This window comes from Bactrocera dorsalis, chromosome 2, assembly GCF_023373825.1.
Source record: "Bactrocera dorsalis isolate Fly_Bdor chromosome 2, ASM2337382v1, whole genome shotgun sequence".
NCBI classification, from domain to species: domain Eukaryota; kingdom Metazoa; phylum Arthropoda; class Insecta; order Diptera; family Tephritidae; genus Bactrocera; species Bactrocera dorsalis.
In genome coordinates, this window is record NC_064304.1 from 76,627,249 (window position 1) to 76,646,580 (window position 19,332).

Consider the following 19,332-nt stretch of genomic DNA (forward strand, 5'->3'; position numbering starts at 1 on the left):
CGCGACATAAAAGCAGCCCTTTTCGTGCTGTCGAAAGCAGCTTTGAAATCGACGAATAGGTGGTGAGTGTCGATTCTCCTTTCACGGGTCTTTTCCAAGATTTGGCGCATGGTGAATATCTGGTCGGTTGTTGATTTACCAGGTCTGAAGCCACACTGATAAGGTCCAATCAGTTTGTTGACGGTGGGCTTTAATCTTTTGCACAATACGCTCGACAGAACCTTATATGCGATGTTGAGGAGGCTAATCCCACGGTAGTTGGCGCAGATTGTGGTTTCTCCTTTTTTATCAGCATAGCACACTTAATTTCCAATCGTTGGGCATACTTTCTTCCGACCATATTTCGCCGCCGTATTTGAATAGCTCGGCCGGCAATCCATCGGCCCCTGCCGCTTTGTTGTTTTTCAGTCGGGCAATTGCTATTCGAACTTCTTCATGGTCGGGCAATGGAACGCCTGCTCCATCGTCATCGTTTAGGGGATTGGGTTCGCCTTCTCCTGGCGTTATGTCTTCACTGCCATTTAGCAGGCTGGAGAAGTGTTCCCTTCATAATTTAAGTATGCTCTGGGCATCGGTGACTAGATCACCTTGGGGGGTTCTACATGAGTATGCTCCGGTCTTGAAACTTTCGGTAAGCCGCCGCATTTTTTCGTAGAATTTTCGAGCATTACCCCTGTCGGCCAGCTTATCAAGCTCTTCGTACTCACGCATTTCGGCCTCTTTCTTTTTCTGTCTTCAAATGCGTCTCGCTTCCCTTTTCAACTCTCGGTATCTATCCCATCCTGCACGTGTTGTGGTCGATCGTAACGTTGCGAGGTAGGCAGTCTGTTTTCTCTCCGCTGCGACACCGCACTCCTCGTCGTACCAGCTGTTCTTTTGCATTTTCCTAAAACCAGCGGTTTCGGTTGCAGCTGTACGTAAGGAGTTTGAAATGCCGTCCCACAGTTCCCTTATACAGAGTTGTTGATGAGTGCTCTCAGAGAGCAGGAGTGCAAGCCGAGTAAACAATCGTTTAGCTGTCTGTTGTGACTGCAGCTTCTCGACGTCGAAGCTTTCTTGTGTTTGTTGGCGTGCGTTTTTTGCTGCACAGAGGCGGGTGCGAATCTTGGCTGCAACAAGATAATGGTCCGAGTCGATGTTAGGACCTCTATAACAACATGATCGATCTGGTTGGTGGTTTTTCGATCCGGAGACAGCCAGGTAGCTTTATGAATTTTCTTATGCTGGAATCTAGTACTAAAGATAACCATATTTCGGGCCTCGGCGAAGTCGATCAGCCTCAACCCATTTGGGGATGTGCATGCCCTCAATTCGTAATCCTTATTTCGTTTTCCATGATCGTCATCAGAAGGGGGGCTCTCATCCGTGGCTGGTTGTTACTATTCGCTGGGGGTGTTTTTTTACGTGGCGGGTCCGAAACTCTCTCAACTCTTTGTAGGGGATTTTTCACCTTCTCAGCTTAGCTCGCCTTCAAACGGATGTTCTTGGGCTACCCAGAGGATACTTGGTTAAAGACCGGAAGGCGTGAGCTGCTTGAGTCATATGTAAAAAAATCGTTTCTGGCCACTCGCAAGTGAATAGTGATCAGAGAACTTTCCTCACTTGCGTGAACTTCTACACATGACTCCATCCTCCAACATTATACATTTTAGGTTTATGAAATCTGTAGGCTAACGTTTTTCAGTTCATTTTCATTTCACACGTAGATATGTTCGTATATATGTTTCACAAAGAACCGTATGTTCGTTTCGTTATATGGCAGAATTGATATCGTTTAACGTTTAGCACATTTTCCGTTGTTAATGTCCACACATATTTGATCACTAAATCTGCGAAACCGTTTTTAAAATTGGGTATAGGTAAGCGTATTAGTACACAAAGAAAAAAAGTAGAGGTACTTTTATCATCTTCACACACAATACGCCAACCAATTGCAAGCAAACTTCATTAAATTCAGAAAGTTTAAATTTACAATACATCCGAATTATTGTGCACGCGGAGGCGCTGCCATTATAATAGGTAGCAACATGATACACCACGAAGTAAACCGCATATCTACAGAAGAATTTCAAGCAATAACGATAAAGATAGATAGTGACAAGAGCGTGTCTCTTCCAGCAGTTAACAGTCTCCCAAGACATCAAATAAAATGCGATTTGTATATAGAACTGATCAATAACCATAAAAAACCGATTTATAATGGCTGATGATTATTATATAATACGAAACATACCCACTGGGGCTTATAACCACAAAGGGCATAGAGTTATTGAAAGCTCTTCAAATGATTGGGTGCAGTTTAAAGTCTACTGGATCACCAACTTACTGGCCAGATCTACTTAAAATACCAGATCTTATTGATATTTTTTGATTTTTTTCCCAAACATTTCTCTTAAAATTATATGTATGTGCATAGAAAGTGGTTTGGATATGACTTCTGACCATTCACCAATATGTTTAACAATACACCAAAGTGTTGTTATTAAGGTACCACCACTTACGCTAACTAATAAAAACACGACCGGGAATACTTTAAGTACTTCTACTCTAGAAATCAAATTTGGGCAGTTTTTTGAATTTAATTAAAAAAAAAATATTTTTATTATCCATTTTTTTATGGAGTTTTTATTGATATCTTAAGAATACAGAAAAATATTTTACAAAAAAATATTAAAAATTAAAATAATTAGAGGGGAGGGGGAGACAGGTGTAGAAAAAATGGCGCATCCTGGTGACATTGATCCTGACTCTCCTGGTGGTCTGAAAAATATCACAAGAAATTCTTAATCAGTAAGGATGCTGTTATAGTCCCTACCTCAGGGAACACGAAATTTTTTTTTTTTTGAAAAATGGCGACTGCCTGAAAATAAAAATCATTTTTACGCTTTTTTTTGAAATTCCTGAATTTTTTTAAATATTAAAAACAAAGTATTAAGGATTATATAAAGAAGGTTCACACAAAATTTCAAGTAAATCGGTTGCATAGAACTGAGGTAATGCCGGTGCCGTGTGGAAAAAAGTAGTTTCGAGAAAAACGCGTTTAAAAAAGTGAGTCTACCTACCTATCGGGCTAGGTAAAATAATTTTAATTTTTAAAAATCCTTCGGAGGATATGTTCTTAAGGGTCTAAACTTTAAATATATGAAAAAAATCGAATTTTTCAAAATTCTAGAGTAAAATAACCCCTTAAGGAAATGCTATCCAATGTTAATAATCACTCAAAAAAAGTTGCATATTTCGAGCTAGATAATGAAATCATGAATTTGACAAACACAATTCAATATGCAGCCTGGAGCAGTACCCCAATTAATTTAATGTATATACCAGAGAGCTGCAACGATCACAATTTTTTCAATCATACCCGATCATTGAGTCAGATTTTTTGTGACGGAAAACTTTGCTTCAACAAAAATGAATGATCGTAAGCGAGCGTGCTCAAAGCGAACAATCAGTTTCAATCACTGTTGCTTGTTTCGTAAGGATTTTTCTCGATCGAATGCCTTGTGTGAGCAGCAAAGAATGTTCGAGAATGCTGCTTGCATTCCGATCGATCACAATCATACCGTTTGGTCATAGCGGGTGGTTTCTGCCAGCAGCGCAGTCGCTTAGCGTTCTTTTTCTTTAGCTGGAAATATTATAACTGAAAAAGAAATAGGCTCGGACCATGTTCAGTTGATAATTTATTGTCTTTAAATTCATTTTTTTAAAGTTTTAGCGGTTAAGAAACCAAGTTTATTACCTTCTTTGAATTCTAAGTTTTTGTTGCTCTCAGTGATAAAAATTTGTGTTCCCTATTATTTTAAGCATTGCCTTTAAGCATTAATTGAACTTTAGTTTTAAGCGTTAAAAATGAAGAAATATATGCAGTAATGTTTTGGATTTTATGCATCGCAACTTGTTTCCGTTAAAACACACAAATATGTACATACAAACTATGCACATACATATTTGCAGGGCAATTCTTGATCTAATTGGTTCAATCACAATCAATTCAAACGCACACTTGATCGATGTATGAGTTTTCGTGCATCATTGGACTTGATCGTGTTTTTCTGTACAATCATTTCCAATCATCATACCGGAACCGAACAATCAGTTTCAATCAGTAAGCAGAGCAATCAAATCAATTGATCGAACTCCTTCGTTTTGAGCACGAAACTCGATCGAACAATTTTGTTGCGAACCGCTTTGCTGAGTTGTGACCGTTTTGAGCGAGGCTGATCAAACCGGATCGATCATACTCAATGCAGGTCTCTGGTATATACCAAAGAAAAATGTGTAAAAACTTACCAATAAGATATAGGCATTTAAAAATATCCAAAATCGTGCGGAGTGCAGAGGGTTAAGAGAGAAAGATGATACCGGTGTATCAGATGGCTTTCGAAAAAATCACTCCACTATTGACCAAGTACATAGAATAACTGGAATCATTGAAAACACCTTTGAAGAAAAAAGTTTACTCGGCCGTTATCTTCGACGTTTCTAAAGCCTTTGAGAAAATTTGCCATGGCGGGCTCCTAAACAAAATTAAGATGCTTCCGGACCTTTTTTTTAAGTAAACATGGAAATATGTACTCCGATAAAAACTGGTGTTCCTCGGGGTAGTGTGTTAGGACCCATGGACTTATGGGACACAACTTTGGGGCTGCTCAAGCCCAAGCACTGCTGTATAAATCCAGCGATTCCAAAACAAAGTTTTAAGTTGCGCCATCAATGCGCGTTTATATTGTATGTTCGATCTTGAACACGATCTCGGAATTGACTCAGTTGCCGCCTCAATCAACAAATATGCAAAATCTCATATGGAAAGACTTTCTGTCCATGTGAACACTGAGGCCAGGGCTCTTGTCGCTCAAAGTAAATGGAAAGAAAGGGTTAAGCGCAAAAAACCGTAACACCTTATACAGTAGCCAGACTCAGACTCTGCAATTTATACGCAGAGCACCATTATTTTTTCGGTATAATACTGTTACAAAAAGTAGTATTAAGTTTTATTTGTATTGCTATATGCATCCCTGATTATGAACAATAGCTGTAGGTATATGGAATAGCATTTGTCTTGTTGTAGACATCTGGCGCCGCACTGTCTGCTTGTCTAGGTAAACAATTGCTGAGTCTGGCGCCGCGACTGTCTGCTTACGTCTGGCGCCGTATAGCCGAATGTTCTGGTAATTTCCAGACGCGATATTCTAGAAGGACACGTCGGCATCAGCGAGAAGTGCGTGGCTATATAAGCCGTGGCAGCGCCAACGTAATCAATCAGTGCTAAGAGTAAACTGCTATAGTGTAGACGAGTTGTGAAATAAAGAGTTGTTGAATTAAATTAAACAGTGTTGATTTTATTTGTCAATCCAGAGATACGAACCTAACAAAGTAAAGTAGCAAGAGTAAATTCGTAACAATTGGTGTCAGAAGTGGGATTGTCAAATAATCCAAATTCAAGATGGTTAAATTCGGAGAATTGAGAATTCAGCAATTAAAAAAGGAACTGGAGGAGCGTAATTTGCCGATAAGTGGGCAAAAGGCGGATCTGCAGGCACGATTACGTGAAGCAATGGAAGCGGATGGAATTAATGTGGACGAGTTCGAATTTGTTGGGCCAGAAACTTCTACAAAGGTAGAAGAGAAAGTAGAAGAACAACGAACATCATCAAGTGTAGACATGAACACGTTGTTAGTGGCTATTAAGCAACTGGCAGAAAATGCAGTGCAAACAGAAAATCGTCTGGCACAGCAAATAGCTGAAAATACATCGCAGTTAAAGTCTTGCCTTACACAACAAATGACTGAAAATAATACGCAGTTAGAAAAGCGTTTGGTACAACAGATTACAGAAAATAATACACAAGTGTAAGAGAAATTTTCAAAATTTGAAGACGAATTAAGCACAATAAAAAATGACGAAGAAAATTTAAGATCAGAATTTCTTCAACTGAGTAATCGTATGCGAGAACTGCAACTGCATGGCCCTGCACCATCAACAAATAATCCAAGATTGAAGGCACCCACATTCGATGGAAGTATTCCATTTCAAATTTTCAAACTTCAGTTTGAAAAGACAGCAATGGCCAATAACTGGAATGCAGCGGACAAAGTGGCGTCCTTGTTTGTATCATTGAAAGGGCCTGCGGCAGAAATCCTTCAGACTATTCCAGACTGTGAACGGGACAACTATGAGGCATTGATGAGTGCGATAGAAAGACGATATGGTAGTGAGCACCGGAAACAAATATACCAGATCGAACTGCAAAATAGGGGCCAGAAGATGAACGAGTCATTGCAAGAGTTTGCAACTGAAATAGAACGACTGGCTCATTTGGCAAATGCAGATGCACCTGTGGATTACATTGAGAGGGTAAAAATTCAATGTTTCATAAATGGAATTCGTGATGTGGACACCAAACGCGCCACATATGCATTGCCAAAAAGAACGTTTGCTGAAACGGTTTCGCACGCCCTCACACAGGAAACAGCTTCCCTACTAAGTAAACCAGCACACAAAGAACAAAGAGTCGAAATGGAACAACCGGCGCTGATGGAAGAAATATTGAAGACTCTGAAGACAATTGCTGCACAGCGAGTAAATACAACAGGCAGATGTTTCAACTGTAGAAAAGCGGGTCACTTTGCCCGAAATTGCAAGATAAAAGTAAACCCATCAAAATGGAAACAACCAACAGAACACCGAAAGAGGATTCACCACAAAAATGCGGATGCATTATCACATCGCCCTTGTCCACTGGAATGTAAACATTGCTCCAAATCAGAAGGAAAAGAAGGTATAATCGACGTGCGATTACTGAATATAGAACCTGAAGATGATTGGACTCCTCACCGCATCAGAATCAATCAGCTGGAGGACCCTGATCTTGCAAAGCTGGTAATGGCCAAAGAAAATGGGGTACGACCACCAAAGGAACAAATAAGTAGCGAGAGTCCAACTGCAAAAGCATATTGGGCCCAATGGAACAGCATAAACCTCGTTAATGGATACCTTCATCGTACCTGGGAAAGCGAAGATGGCAAACATTCTCGTCTGCTGATCATAGTACCGAAGTCCATGATCCCAATAGTATTGAAAGAATATCACAATGGACCGAGTGGAGGGCACCTTGGAATAACAAAAACTATAGAGAAGATTAAACAACGGTTCTACTGGATTGGTTGTCGAGATTCCATAGCAGAATGGATAAGTAATTGCGTAGAGTGCATGGCAGCTAAAGGTCCTAAAGCCAAAAGTCGCGGTAGGCTACAACAGTACAACGTGGGATCACCATTTGAACGAGTCGCAATGGATATTGCAGGTCCGTTCCCAACCAGTACGGCCGGAAACAAATATCTACTGGTTGTCATGGACTATTTCAGTAAATGGCCAGAAGTATATGCCTTACCAAACCAAGAAGCGAAGACAGTAGCCGAAGCGTTTGTAGAAAATTGGATAACAAGGTTCGGAGTGCCCATCGAATTACACTCAGATCAAGGCAGGAATTTCGAATCTTCCATTTTCCAAGAAGTCTGTACATTATTGGGCATCCACAAGACACGGACAACAGCGTTACATCCACAATCAGATGGAATGGTGGAGAGATTCAACCGAACGCTCGAAGAACATATGCGGAAAATCGTTGATAAAGATCAACGGAATTGGGACAAGTGCATCCAGATGTTCCTGCTGGCGTATCGTTCAGCGAAGCACGAGACAACTGGTTACACGCCAGCAAAGATTATTTTCGGATCTGATCTGCGACTCCCTGCTGATCTTAAGTTTGGAACGAATCCTACAGCTGTAAGAAATGATGGAGATTATTGTTCTGCCTTAAAGGAAGAAATGAATGAATTGCATCTAATGGTAAGACAGCATACGCATCTGATGAGCAATAAGATGAAGGACCGGTTCGATCAAGCGGCAAATTCAAAAGGTTTTGAAGAAGGTGATCTGGTCCTGTTGTACAATCCACTTCGAAAGAAAGGCTTGTCCCCGAAACTGCAGACAGCCTGGGAAGGACCCTATATGGTGATGAAACGACTTAATGACGTGGTATACCGCATACAAAGAAATGGGAAAGCACGATGTAAAATGAAAGTAGTACATTTGGAGAGGCTCGCCCCATTTGGTTCAAGAGGATTTGTGCCTAATCGGGACGATTAGGCTTTAGTGGAGGGCAGTGTTACAAAAAGTAGTATTAAGTTTTATTTGTATTGCTATATGCATCCCTGATTATGAACAATAGCTGTAGGTATATGGAATAGCATTTGTCTTGTTGTAGACATCTGGCGCCGCACTGTCTGCTTGTCTAGGTAAACAATTGCTGAGTCTGGCGCCGCGACTGTCTGCTTACGTCTGGCGCCGTATAGCCGAATGTTCTGGTAATTTCCAGACGCGATATTCTAGAAGGACACGTCGGCATCAGCGAGAAGTGCGTGGCTATATAAGCCGTGGCAGCGCCAACGTAATCAATCAGTGCTAAGAGTAAACTGCTATAGTGTAGACGAGTTGTGAAATAAAGAGTTGTTGAATTAAATTAAACAGTGTTGATTTTATTTGTCAATCCAGAGATACGAACCTAACAAAGTAAAGTAGCAAGAGTAAATTCGTAACAATACAATACACAAAACAAATTATCCGTTAGTTTATTTTATGGTAACTAGTTACAATGGCAATAATAGGTAAAGCGTAATCAGGAAATTTTAGTTATACTACTGTGATCAAATTAAAAGGTGAATTTTGTTCATTTTATTACTTTCCTCCCGCTGCAATACACATCTGCCAATGAATTTTCCGGTCATCATAGCACTTGGACAAATTTTCAGAGACTTCTTCGATTCAGCTTTTATGTCGTCAATTGGGTCAAAACGGTATCTTCGGAGTGATCATGCGAATTTGCTGAATAGCCATGATTGCGGCACGATATTACTTGAAAATGTGGCGAAATGATTATGAATTACCAATGCAGTATGAGATGGTGCATTATCGCACTTCAATACATTCAGACATAGTAAAAATCGAAGAATTCACTTTTAGAGCCTCACAAAACGATGCGTATCTCAAATACTAATGAATATTTTGACGTGAAATTTAACATATGTAGATGTCACTAACTGTACTACCACCTTACAGAAAAAAATTTACGATTCCGAAAACACACGAAGAATAAATTAATAATTTACCAATTTGATCACAGCAGTACATATGTATATAATTCCAACAGCTATTTATTTTTTTTTAAATAGCAGAAGGTATGCTATTTTTTGAAAAATTATTGAAATTTTCAACTTTAAACGCGAATATCTTGAAAACTATAAGTTTCCCATAGCTACATATGTATGTATATATTCTAGATCGGGAGAGCATCCTCTATCCACCTGTACCCATTTCATTCCCGAAATCTTGAGCGGTTTTGTAAAGTTTTCTCGCCTGGAAAACATTTATAAATTGTTTTTCTAGCCTGCAGTCTCATGTGTTCCAAAATATTTAAATTCTTTACAAATATAATTAATTATACTTACCATATATTGTAGGTGTTCGAGATTGAGATTTTGTATAGGGTATAATCCCCCATCTAAGTTTGCATACGCTACGCCTATGGAGCAAATATCGCCTGATTGTAGCGTTATTTCTTCTTTCTTTTGTTATTTGTATTCAGCTATTGACTTATAGGCATATGTACATACATAAGTATGCTAGTGACGCTGACTGCTGCCTACTGTATATATCCACACCGCTAGCATATGCTCTATTCCCGAAATCCTAATTAGTTTACATACATATCTACATATTAAGTATAAGCGCATCTATTCGCACCTACATAAATTGTATTACTTATTGATGTGCAGTTATTATCATTGCACTTTTTGTATATGTACCTACTGAACAAGCAGGCATATAATTGCCGCTCATTGCGGATTTAAGTTAGTGCAAAGAATAAAGTCGTGGCGACAGGTCATATCAACCGCAGTTCCTTTTGTTTTAATCTTATACATTTTTGGTGCCTCCTGTGAGGAACTGCGACCACCTGTTGTGAGTGTTAAGTGAAGTGGCCTCGTGGAATTTACGTGCATCGGCACACGTTGCAATTGTGCGCCTTGGGAAAGAAATCCAAAATGCAGATTTCAATCCGGATAATGTAGAGTGTGAAGTTTTACTTAGCCGAGTAAACCAACATTTTGATCGGTTTATACATCACCACTTTGATCTGGTCAGCAAGGCGAAGGAAAACGAAATTGCATCTCACGAAGAGTTGTTTGCGTCAACAGAATCCTTGTACACCACGTTGTGTGTCACGCTGCAACGCCGTTTAAATCCCCAGACTGCCCTCCAGATTGCATCATCGACAATAAATCACGTGGCAGACATGCGACTGGATCCGGTATCAATTCCACGATTTGACGGAAAACCAACGAGTTGGTTGGCATTCAAGGACCTATTTGAACCGATGGTTCATAATCGAACTGACCTGGATCCTGCATATAAGTTGGGTAAGCTACGCCAGTGTGTCGATCAAGAAAGTGTTCCGATGATTGGAGGTTTATATACCGGTGGCTACCACGAGGTGTGGTCCGAGCTAAAACGCCGTTATGATAATCCTCGCCTCCTGGCAGAAACACACGTGCAGATCTTTCTTGATCTACCGAACAACCCACCAGAGGCTTCGAATACGCTGCGATCGATCGTTGATTGTGTGCGCAATTCATTTCGTGCACTTGCCGTGATGGACATTCCAGTGCACCACTGGGATGCGATAGCAGTTCCTGTACTTTTGCCCAAGTTACCAACAACAACGCGAAATGAATGGGGAATGTGCCTCACATCCGTGAGCATACCGAAGTTGGAAGATTTGCTGCTATTTCTCGAACGACGTGCCAACAACATTACCGTTGCACCACAAACCGTTAGCACACAACCGTTGTTTAGGCGTTTCGCCTCTCGTACAGTTAAGGCGTACGTGGGCGCCACGAATAATACTCAATGTACAACCGCCACCCCCGCCAATGTTGGTTGCCCTCAGTGCTCAGGTAATCATCGTCTAATAAGGTGTCTTCAGATTCGAAACATGCAAGTCCCTGAACGCTGGGAACGTGTAAGGAGTTTAGCAGTATGTTTCAATTGTCTACGATCAGGACATACCGTCCGCCAGTGTTCTTCTGGTGCATGCTCGTTTTGTCAGCAAGGGCATAACACGCTACTTTGCCGACGTACAGGTACAAGACCTGTGGAAAATATAGCGGATACAAGTGTATCATCATCATCAGCAGCTTCGGTAACAACGCCTAGCTCTACATTAAAAATTAACTAAGGCGCTGCGGCGAACCACACTTCTACCGGACCGCAAGTGTATTCCCGCCAGCAATGACAATTAGATGAGGTCCAGTCATTAGTTGCGCAAGATGACCGGACCGTTTTACTTGCGACGGCTAAGGTGCTCCTTTCGGATTGCCATGGGAGGCCTTATGAATGCCGTGCATTATGCGACATCGGATCTCAGGTGAGCTTTCTCAGTGAATCCATGTTTAAAATTCTGAATCTTCGTAGAACTCCGGGGCAGATCCGAGTAGAAGGTATAGGCACCAATGCAGCCACGTACACAAAGGGTTCCACAACTGTGCGATTGAGATCCCTCGTTGACGAGACTTTCTCGATGCAATTTGAAGTCTACATCCTACCAACGATTACGACTATGACACCAATCTGCAAGGTCGACTCCTCCCCCTGGGATCACCTTTCTGGACTCCAGCTTGCCGATCCAACATTTGGTACTTCTGCCAAAATTGATCTACTTATTGGCGCAGATATTTGGCCCGCTTTAATTGCCGATGGGATTGCTGCGGGACTCCATGACGAACCGTGCGCGCTCTGTACCCGCCTCGGTTGGGTTGTGTTTGGCCCTGTGATGGTCAATACTCCAAATCATTTGACGCATACTCTAACTGTCAGTAAATGTATAGGCGATCAGCAACTGGATAAACTACTGCAGAGGTTCTGGCAGGTTGAGGACAATGGTCCTGCCGACGAACTCTCGGTAGACTCTTGTGAACGGATTTTCATTGACACTGTACGTCGCACGGCGAGTGGACGCTATAGTGTACAAATACCGTTTCTTCCGAATGCTCCAGTGTTAGGAGATTCATATCAAGCAGCGCGCCGTCAGTTTTTTCATCTTGAGCGAAAATTAGCTGGTGACCCTGAACTTCGCGACAAATACATCACGTTTATGCAAGAGTACATAGCACTCGGTCATATGCATCCCGTGGAAGACGATTGCTTCGACCCGACGCAATGCTATTACATACCCCATCATGCGGTGACAGGGAAATTTCGTGTGGTATTCAACGCGTCAACCACGAGTGGAGTGTCATTGAACGACACTCAGTTTTCGGGACCACAGCTGCAAGACAATTTGATTGATATTCTTCATCGGTTTCGACGTTATCGAATAGCTATAACAGTCGATGTCAAGAAGATGTTTCGACAGGTTGAGATCAACCCCTTGCATCGTAAATGGCAACGCATCTTGTGGCGGGAGTCACCAGTCGAACCACTACGTAGCTTCGAGTTGGCAACAGTAACGTATGGAATGACAAGCAGTCCATACAATGCGATCCGCTCCTTACGCCAATGTGCTGTAGATAACTACAACATTGTGGAGGACGAAAACCGGGCTTCTAGAGCAAGAAACAGATGGATTTTACGTCGACGACTATTATATTTGGAAAGTTTTGACTCTCTGTTGGAAGCTGTTAGTTGTGCTCATGATGTCAATACGATCCTTCGTCAAGGTCACTTCATTCTTGACAAATGGAATTCGAACTGCACCAAAGCACTTCATGCTATCACCGATCCAGAGAAATCTGAAGTAGAAATTGAATTATGCGATTCCAACGCCACTGTGTTAGACTTACATTGGAATCCGTTGAGCGATGAGCTGTTTTTTAAGGTGAGAATTGAGGACTCACATACACTACCAAAAAAGCGTAGTATCTTATGTAAGTGACGTTGCAAGGCTGTATGACCCGATTGGTATATTAGCGCCAGCTGTAGTTCTGGCCAAAATGTTCATTCAAACCCTGTGGAGGAAGGATCTTAACTGGGACACTCCCCTACCTGTAGAATTACAAGACCAGTGGCTCGAATTTCGAAATGGCCTTGAGGAACTAACGCGAATCCGTGTACCGCGTTGGTTTGGCATGTCACCTCATGCATTTTGTACACTTCATGGCTTCTGTGACGCTAGTTCGAAGGCGTATGCTGCGGTTATCTACGTGAATAGTGGCGCACAAGGAGATTATTCCAATATGACACTTGTTACTGCAAAAACCAAGGTGGCACCTGTGCAAGAGATTACTATACCACGCTTGGAACTTTGTGCTGCCCACCTGCTGGTATTCACTCTACGTCATGTGCAAAAGGCGCTCCGTTTAGACAACGTCCCTTACACACTCTGGAGTGATTCAACTATCGTTTTACATTGGATTCATAAACAACCTTCAGTTTTGAAACAGTTCGTCGGTAATCGAGTTGCATACATCCAGGCCCACACCAAGGTAGAATGTTGGCGACACATTCGCTCCGAGTACAATCCGGCCGATTGTGCAAGTCGAGGAATTACGCCTGCAAGCCTTCTGCATCATCCGCTATGGTGGACAGGTCCACCTTCTCGTTATATATGCATCGAAAACGATCCAGTTGTGCCAGAACTAACGGAGGAGCAACTCCAGGCACAGACCCTAGAATGTCAACCTTTTCGTACTCTTATAACCACTCGCCAGGATGATCACCAATGTCTTATGACTTCCTCGAATGGTCACCGAATTCCTCTCATTGAGAAATTTAGCATACTTAGTCGTGTTCTCAATACAACAGCGCGATTAAGACGTTTTCTGCCACGTTACAAGGGTCAGAGGTCGAATATTGTGACAGCAGAAGAATACGAATGGGCTCTGCTCCTAACTGTTAAACAAGCTCAAGGTAAGGCATATAGACGAGAAATTAATGCTCTGAAATCAAATTCCAGGTTAGACAGTCGAAATCACCTATTAGCCCTAAATCCATATGTGGATCTTGAAAGCATTTTGCGAGTCGGCGGGCGTCTCCGAAATGCAGAAATATCTAATGAACAACGACATCCAATGATTATTCCCAAGGGATCATTTGCTAACTTATTAATTGCTGATTCCCATAGACGATGTCTTCATGGTGGCATCCAGCAAATCTTACAGTACCTGCGACGACGGTTTTGGATAATTCACGCGCGCTCGCAAGTGAAGGCGTACATATGGAAATGTACCGTGTGTCGGAGACATCAACGTATTCTCCAGAATCAACAAATGGCTTCGTTACCCCGTGAACGGGTACTTGTGGCTCCAGTTTTTTCAAACAGCGGCCTAGATTATTGTGGTCCGTTCCATGTCCGCATTGGTAGTAGAAGATCAACTACAACATCTAAGACATATGCTGCTATATTCGTCTGTATGGCCTCACGAGCAGTCCATATAGAACTTGCTGAGGATTTGAGTACGAGATCCTTCATAGACGTTTACGACCGATTTATTAGTCGCCGCGGTATTTGTGCCAAGCTCTTCAGTTTGTGGGCGCTGATAAACAAATGCGTGAAGATGTGAAGGAATGGGTATCCTCATACGCGCAACAGCACGTTGCTTATGTTGGTACTCAATGGAAGTTCATTACCCCCGCTGCGCCACATCATGGTGGCATCTGGGAAGCAGCGGTCCGCTCGGCCAAGAAGCATTTACTTCACATTATGGGCCAACAGTCATTGCGATATCATGAGCTTTTAACGCTATTGACAAGAATTGAAGCGTGTCTTAACTCACGACCAATTGTAGCCTTACATGATGACCCCGAAGGAGGACTAGCCTTAACGCCAGGTGATTTCATAATTGGCCGACCACTCAATTGCCGTCCTGAGCCACCTTTACCAGATATACCGCACAACCGCTTCCATTATTGGCAGCGCATGCAAGGAATGTTCGAACATTTTTGGAAACGTTGGCAAAATGAGTACCTAAATTCGCTTCAGGCCCGTAGTAAGTGGATGCGGCCTGAACCAAGCCTCCAAGTAGGAGATGTCGTACTTATTCGAAATGAGAATTTGACACCCGCCTGTTGGCGCATGGGTCGTATCACGGACACCCATCCTGGCAGCGATGGCCTTGTCCGCGTCATTACGATAGAATACAATGGAGATCGGTTGACGGATAAAGGCATGTACGTCAAACGCCACTGTCAACGTCCTGTACAAAAGGTGGTAAGACTAACCGGAATACACGAAGAAATTCTGAACCGCGAGGGTTCAGCCGGGGAGGATGTTCGAGATTGAGATTTTGTATAGGGTATAATCCCCCATCTAAGTTTGCATACGCTACGCCTATGGAGCAAATATCGCCTGATTGTAGCGTTATTTCTTCTTTCTTTTGTTATTTGTATTCAGCTATTGACTTATAGGCATATGTACATACATAAGTATGCTAGTGACGCTGAATGCTGCCTACTGCATATATGCACACCGCTAGCATAAGCTCTATTCCCGAAATCCTAATTAGTTTACATACATATCTGCATATTAAGTATAAGCGCCTCTATTCGCACCTACATAAATTGTATTACTTATTGATGTGCAGTTATTATCATTGCACTTTTTGTACATGTACCTACTGAACAAGCAGGCATATAATTGCCGCTCATTGCGGATTTAAGTTAGTGCAAAGAATAAAGTCGTGGCGACAGGTCATATCAACCGCAGTTCCTTTTGTTTTAATCTTATACAGTAGGTATGTATATATTTTCGTATATTTATATGAGCCCTTTAAAGCACAAGTGGTATAACTCCATTTTTTTTTTTTTTTGAGTTAGCTATGGTACTGTATTGAGGAAAATGTGTTCTATTTAATGCAATAACGTGGTAGCTTCTAGTTCCCATAGCAACCTCATAAAAAGCAGAAATTACTACTGCAGTGAATGCTGCCGCCTATTGGTTGACAGCACAAGTGGTATAATTGACAAATTCACCATTCGTGCAGTGAATTTCATGTGAGAAAGACTTATTCTCAGTGTTGTTTTGTAATAATTTCTTTAGATGGACTCAAGTGAAGGTAACAGTAGTGAAATTAAGAATTAAGTGTTAAGCAAAATTTCTTCATTCGTTTGTTGTTGTTGTAAAACCCAATTTGGTGCTCAATAGAAAATGCTAATTCATGTCGTAATGTTTATACTTTCTCAAATAATTGAACGTAAACTTTGGTTTCAGCCGTTGATGATCCCGGTTCCATAGAGGACAATGAAGCAGCTGCTGATGTGGAAGGGAGACCCAGTACTCTTGAAAGTGGTGAAGCAGAGGAAAATGCAGAAGGAAGGCCAAAGAGAGCCCGGAAAAGGCAGAGAAAGGAATGGAAGTGAGAAGAAAGGAAAAGGAAGCGAAATTCGGGAGACTCTTACGTCACTAGAAAGGGAAAGCCAATTCCAGAGAAGCAATCTCAAATGCACCAAAAAGTGTTTTAACAAAATAACAGAAGAAGAACGAAAAAAAATATTCGAAGCATTTTGGAAAATAGGGACATTCTCTGCCCAAAATGCATTCATTTGTGGTCTTTTGAAACCAGTATTACCGGTACGTCGTCGGCCAACCACCGCTGAGAAGAACCGAACAAGTTCAAATAGGTAACGTTGCTGGGGAAACCAAACAGGTTTGCAAGAGGTACTTCTTAGAAACATTGAAAATCTCAAATGGAAGAATGACGCGAGCTTTGGAAAAGGTCAAAATGGGCTATCCTCCAGGGGACGATAAACGGGGTAAGAAGGTGCCTGGTAACAAAACCTCCGATGAACAAAAGGCACAAGTAAGAGCCCATATTTCAGCTTTTCCTTCATACGAATCTCACTACTCAAGAAAACACAACCCAAATATTTAGCCGAGAACTTAAATATACGACTTATGTACAATCTGTACAAGGAGCACGTTGAAAGCCAAGGGCTTCAGCCTGTTAGGGAGCATATATATCGAAGAACTTTTAATAACGAGTTCATTCTGCAAGTGTGATATTTTTTCTAATAAAGTAAAATACTCAACAGATGAAGAAGAAAAGAGAAAGCTCAAGCAGGACCATGAACTTCATTTACGGAAGGCAGAACAAGCTCGCGATTCCATGAAGGCGGATGCTGAAAAAAGTGCTAACAATGACAGCTACTATGCATTCTCTTTTGATTTGGAGAAGTCCCTGCCTTTCCCGAAATTGGTGTGTCAACAGGCCTACTACACACGTAATATGTACGTATACAATTTAGGTTGTCATGAACTTTCAACGAAAATAAGGTTCATGTATTGTTGGGACGAAGTAAATGGTTCTAATTAGATGAGAAAACGAAACAGATTTCAAACTATTTATAAGTTAAATGAAATCTTAAAACCATTTACAGCACAAATGGTATAATTAATTTTCGGTACTCGATAAAACAAGAGTTAATGGACAAAAAGTTTCTAAAACGTCAATTTAAGTTAAATAAGACCTTTTTCTGAAGTTTTATTGAAAAAAGAAGTCCAAAAGTTCAATATTGATTTTTATATACAATTTTAGCAAACCCTTTAATATCTCGACAGAAGAAAAAGTGGAGTTAAACCACTTGTGCTTTAGGGGGCTAATATACCAGTCATTTTCACTGCATTTTTTGATGTCCTTCTGCAGAAAGTGAAACATTACTAAAACTCTACTTACTGTCATTCGAATTTTTGTATAAAAACTTCAGCGGATTCGAGTTATTAAGACTTTTTCGTAAGTGCGGCAGTTTTTCTCTCAATATTTTATTTGCCAAAGTATAAATAACATTTAATGTTCATTTATCTATTTATTATTTTTTCGTAAAATATAAGTAAATTGTGCTTCTATAATTTTTATTTTCAAAGTTATCATAATCAGTCAAATTTTCACTGTTCTAAGTTGACAACGTCAATAAAATTTTAACCTCATCAAACTCCTTTGGACGATGTTCCTTACACACACAAATCATCTTAATTTTTTTTAATAACGGGTGATTTTTTTGAGGTTAGGATTTTCATGCATTAGTATTTGACAGATCACGTGGGATTTCAGACATGGTGTCAAAGAGAAAGATGCTCAGTATGCTTTGACATTTCATCATGAATAGACTTACTAACGAGCAACGCTTGCAAATCATTGAATTTTATTACCAAAATCAGTGTTCGGTTCGAAATGTGTTTCGCGCGCGTGTTTTGTTCAGCGATGAGGCTCATTTCTGGTTGAATGGCTACGTAAATAAGCAAAATTGCCGCATTTGGGGTGAAGAGCAACCAGAAGCCGTTCAAGAACTGCCCATGCATCCCGAAAAATGCACTGTTTGGTGTGGTTTGTACGCTGGTGGAATCATTGGACCGTATTTTTTCAAAGATGCTGTTGGACGCAACGTTACGGTGAATGGCGATCGCTATCGTTCGATGCTAACAAACTTTTTGTTGCCAAAATGGAAGAACTGAACTTGGTTGACATGTGGTTTCAACAAGATGGCGCTACATGCCACACAGCTCGCGATTCTATGGCCATTTTGAGGGAAAACTTCGGACAACAATTCATCTCAAGAAATGGACCCGTAAGTTGGCCACCAAGATCATGCGATTTAACGCCTTTAGACTATTTTTTGTGGGGCTACGTCAAGTCTAAAGTCTACAGAAATAAGCCAGCAACTATTCCAGCTTTGGAAGACAACATTTCCGAAGAAATTCGGGCTATTCCGGCCGAAATGCTCGAAAAAGTTGCCCAAAATTGGACTTTCCGAATGGACCACCTAAGACGCAGCCGCGGTCAACATTTAAATGAAATTATCTTCAAAAAGTAAATGTCATGAACCAATCTAACGTTTCAAATAAAGAACCGATGAGATTTTGCAAATTTTATGCGTTTTTTTTTTAAAAAAAGTTATCAAGCTCTTAAAAAATCACCCTTTAGAAAAATTTAACATATGGGTATTTCCATGGTCGAGAACGCGACAGTCGTACGCCTTTGAAAAGCATAAACCAAAAGTAAAAAAATTAACAAAAAAAATGTGTTGTTATTATTCGAAAGTTTTCATTATCACTATGTATGTATAGTACAAAATGTAGGAGCTTTCGATAATTTGTTTCCAATTCATTAGCAATAAACATGGGATCAAGAACGCGACAAAAAATAGAACTTGCTACATATAAACGCAACAATATATTTTAGAATGATTAATTTAAATTAAAAAGGACTAAAAAGGGCTTCTTTTGATACATTTCTTGTTGATATATTTTCATCGGTTTTTTTTTTTACAAGCTTAAATCTAATTTA

General features: G+C 40.8%; 3 protein-coding genes and 1 pseudogene across 5 annotated transcripts in view; all 4 read left to right on the forward strand.

Moving 5' to 3' along the window:
- The window catches only part of LOC105231136 (ubiquitin-conjugating enzyme E2 G1), a 539,049-nt gene that overhangs the window by 153,513 nt on the left and 366,204 nt on the right, over positions 1 to 19,332 (forward strand). The window contains exon 2 of one of the 3 annotated variants that reach the window (XM_049449919.1): positions 7,224 to 8,298. In XM_049449919.1, coding sequence (XP_049305876.1) covers positions 7,224 to 8,149 — 926 coding nt within the window. In that variant the 3' untranslated portion in view covers positions 8,150 to 8,298. Of the gene's footprint in view, positions 1 to 5,038; positions 5,100 to 6,570; positions 8,299 to 19,332 lie in introns of those variants that run through there. The other 2 variants (XM_049449918.1, XM_049449920.1) reach the window with 2 other exon arrangements.
- Positions 10,353 to 11,294, forward strand: LOC125776158 (uncharacterized). Its single transcript, XM_049447045.1, has one exon. It carries the CDS (start codon positions 10,353 to 10,355, stop codon positions 11,292 to 11,294), a length of 942 nt encoding a protein of 313 aa, XP_049303002.1.
- On the forward strand, positions 11,437 to 14,014 carry LOC125776159 (uncharacterized). Its single transcript, XM_049447046.1, has 4 exons — positions 11,437 to 11,483; positions 11,531 to 12,981; positions 13,025 to 13,963; positions 14,010 to 14,014. The coding sequence occupies exons 1-4, from the start codon at positions 11,437 to 11,439 to the stop codon at positions 14,012 to 14,014; spliced, it is 2,442 nt and encodes an 813-aa protein (XP_049303003.1).
- Positions 15,966 to 17,051, forward strand: LOC125776700 (uncharacterized; annotated as a pseudogene).

Coding starts and splice junctions, on each gene's coding strand:
- LOC125776158 (XM_049447045.1), top strand. CDS start 10,353: ATGCGACTGGATCCGGTATCAATTCCACGATTTGACGGAAAACCAACG.
- LOC125776159 (XM_049447046.1), top strand. CDS start 11,437: ATGGGAGGCCTTATGAATGCCGTGCATTATGCGACATCGGATCTCAG. Junction 11,484..11,530: donor TATGCGACATCGGATCTCAG/GTGAGCTTTCTC, acceptor GAATCTTCGTAG/AACTCCGGGGCAGATCCGAG. Junction 12,982..13,024: donor AAAAAAGCGTAGTATCTTAT/GTAAGTGACGTT, acceptor TTGGTATATTAG/CGCCAGCTGTAGTTCTGGCC.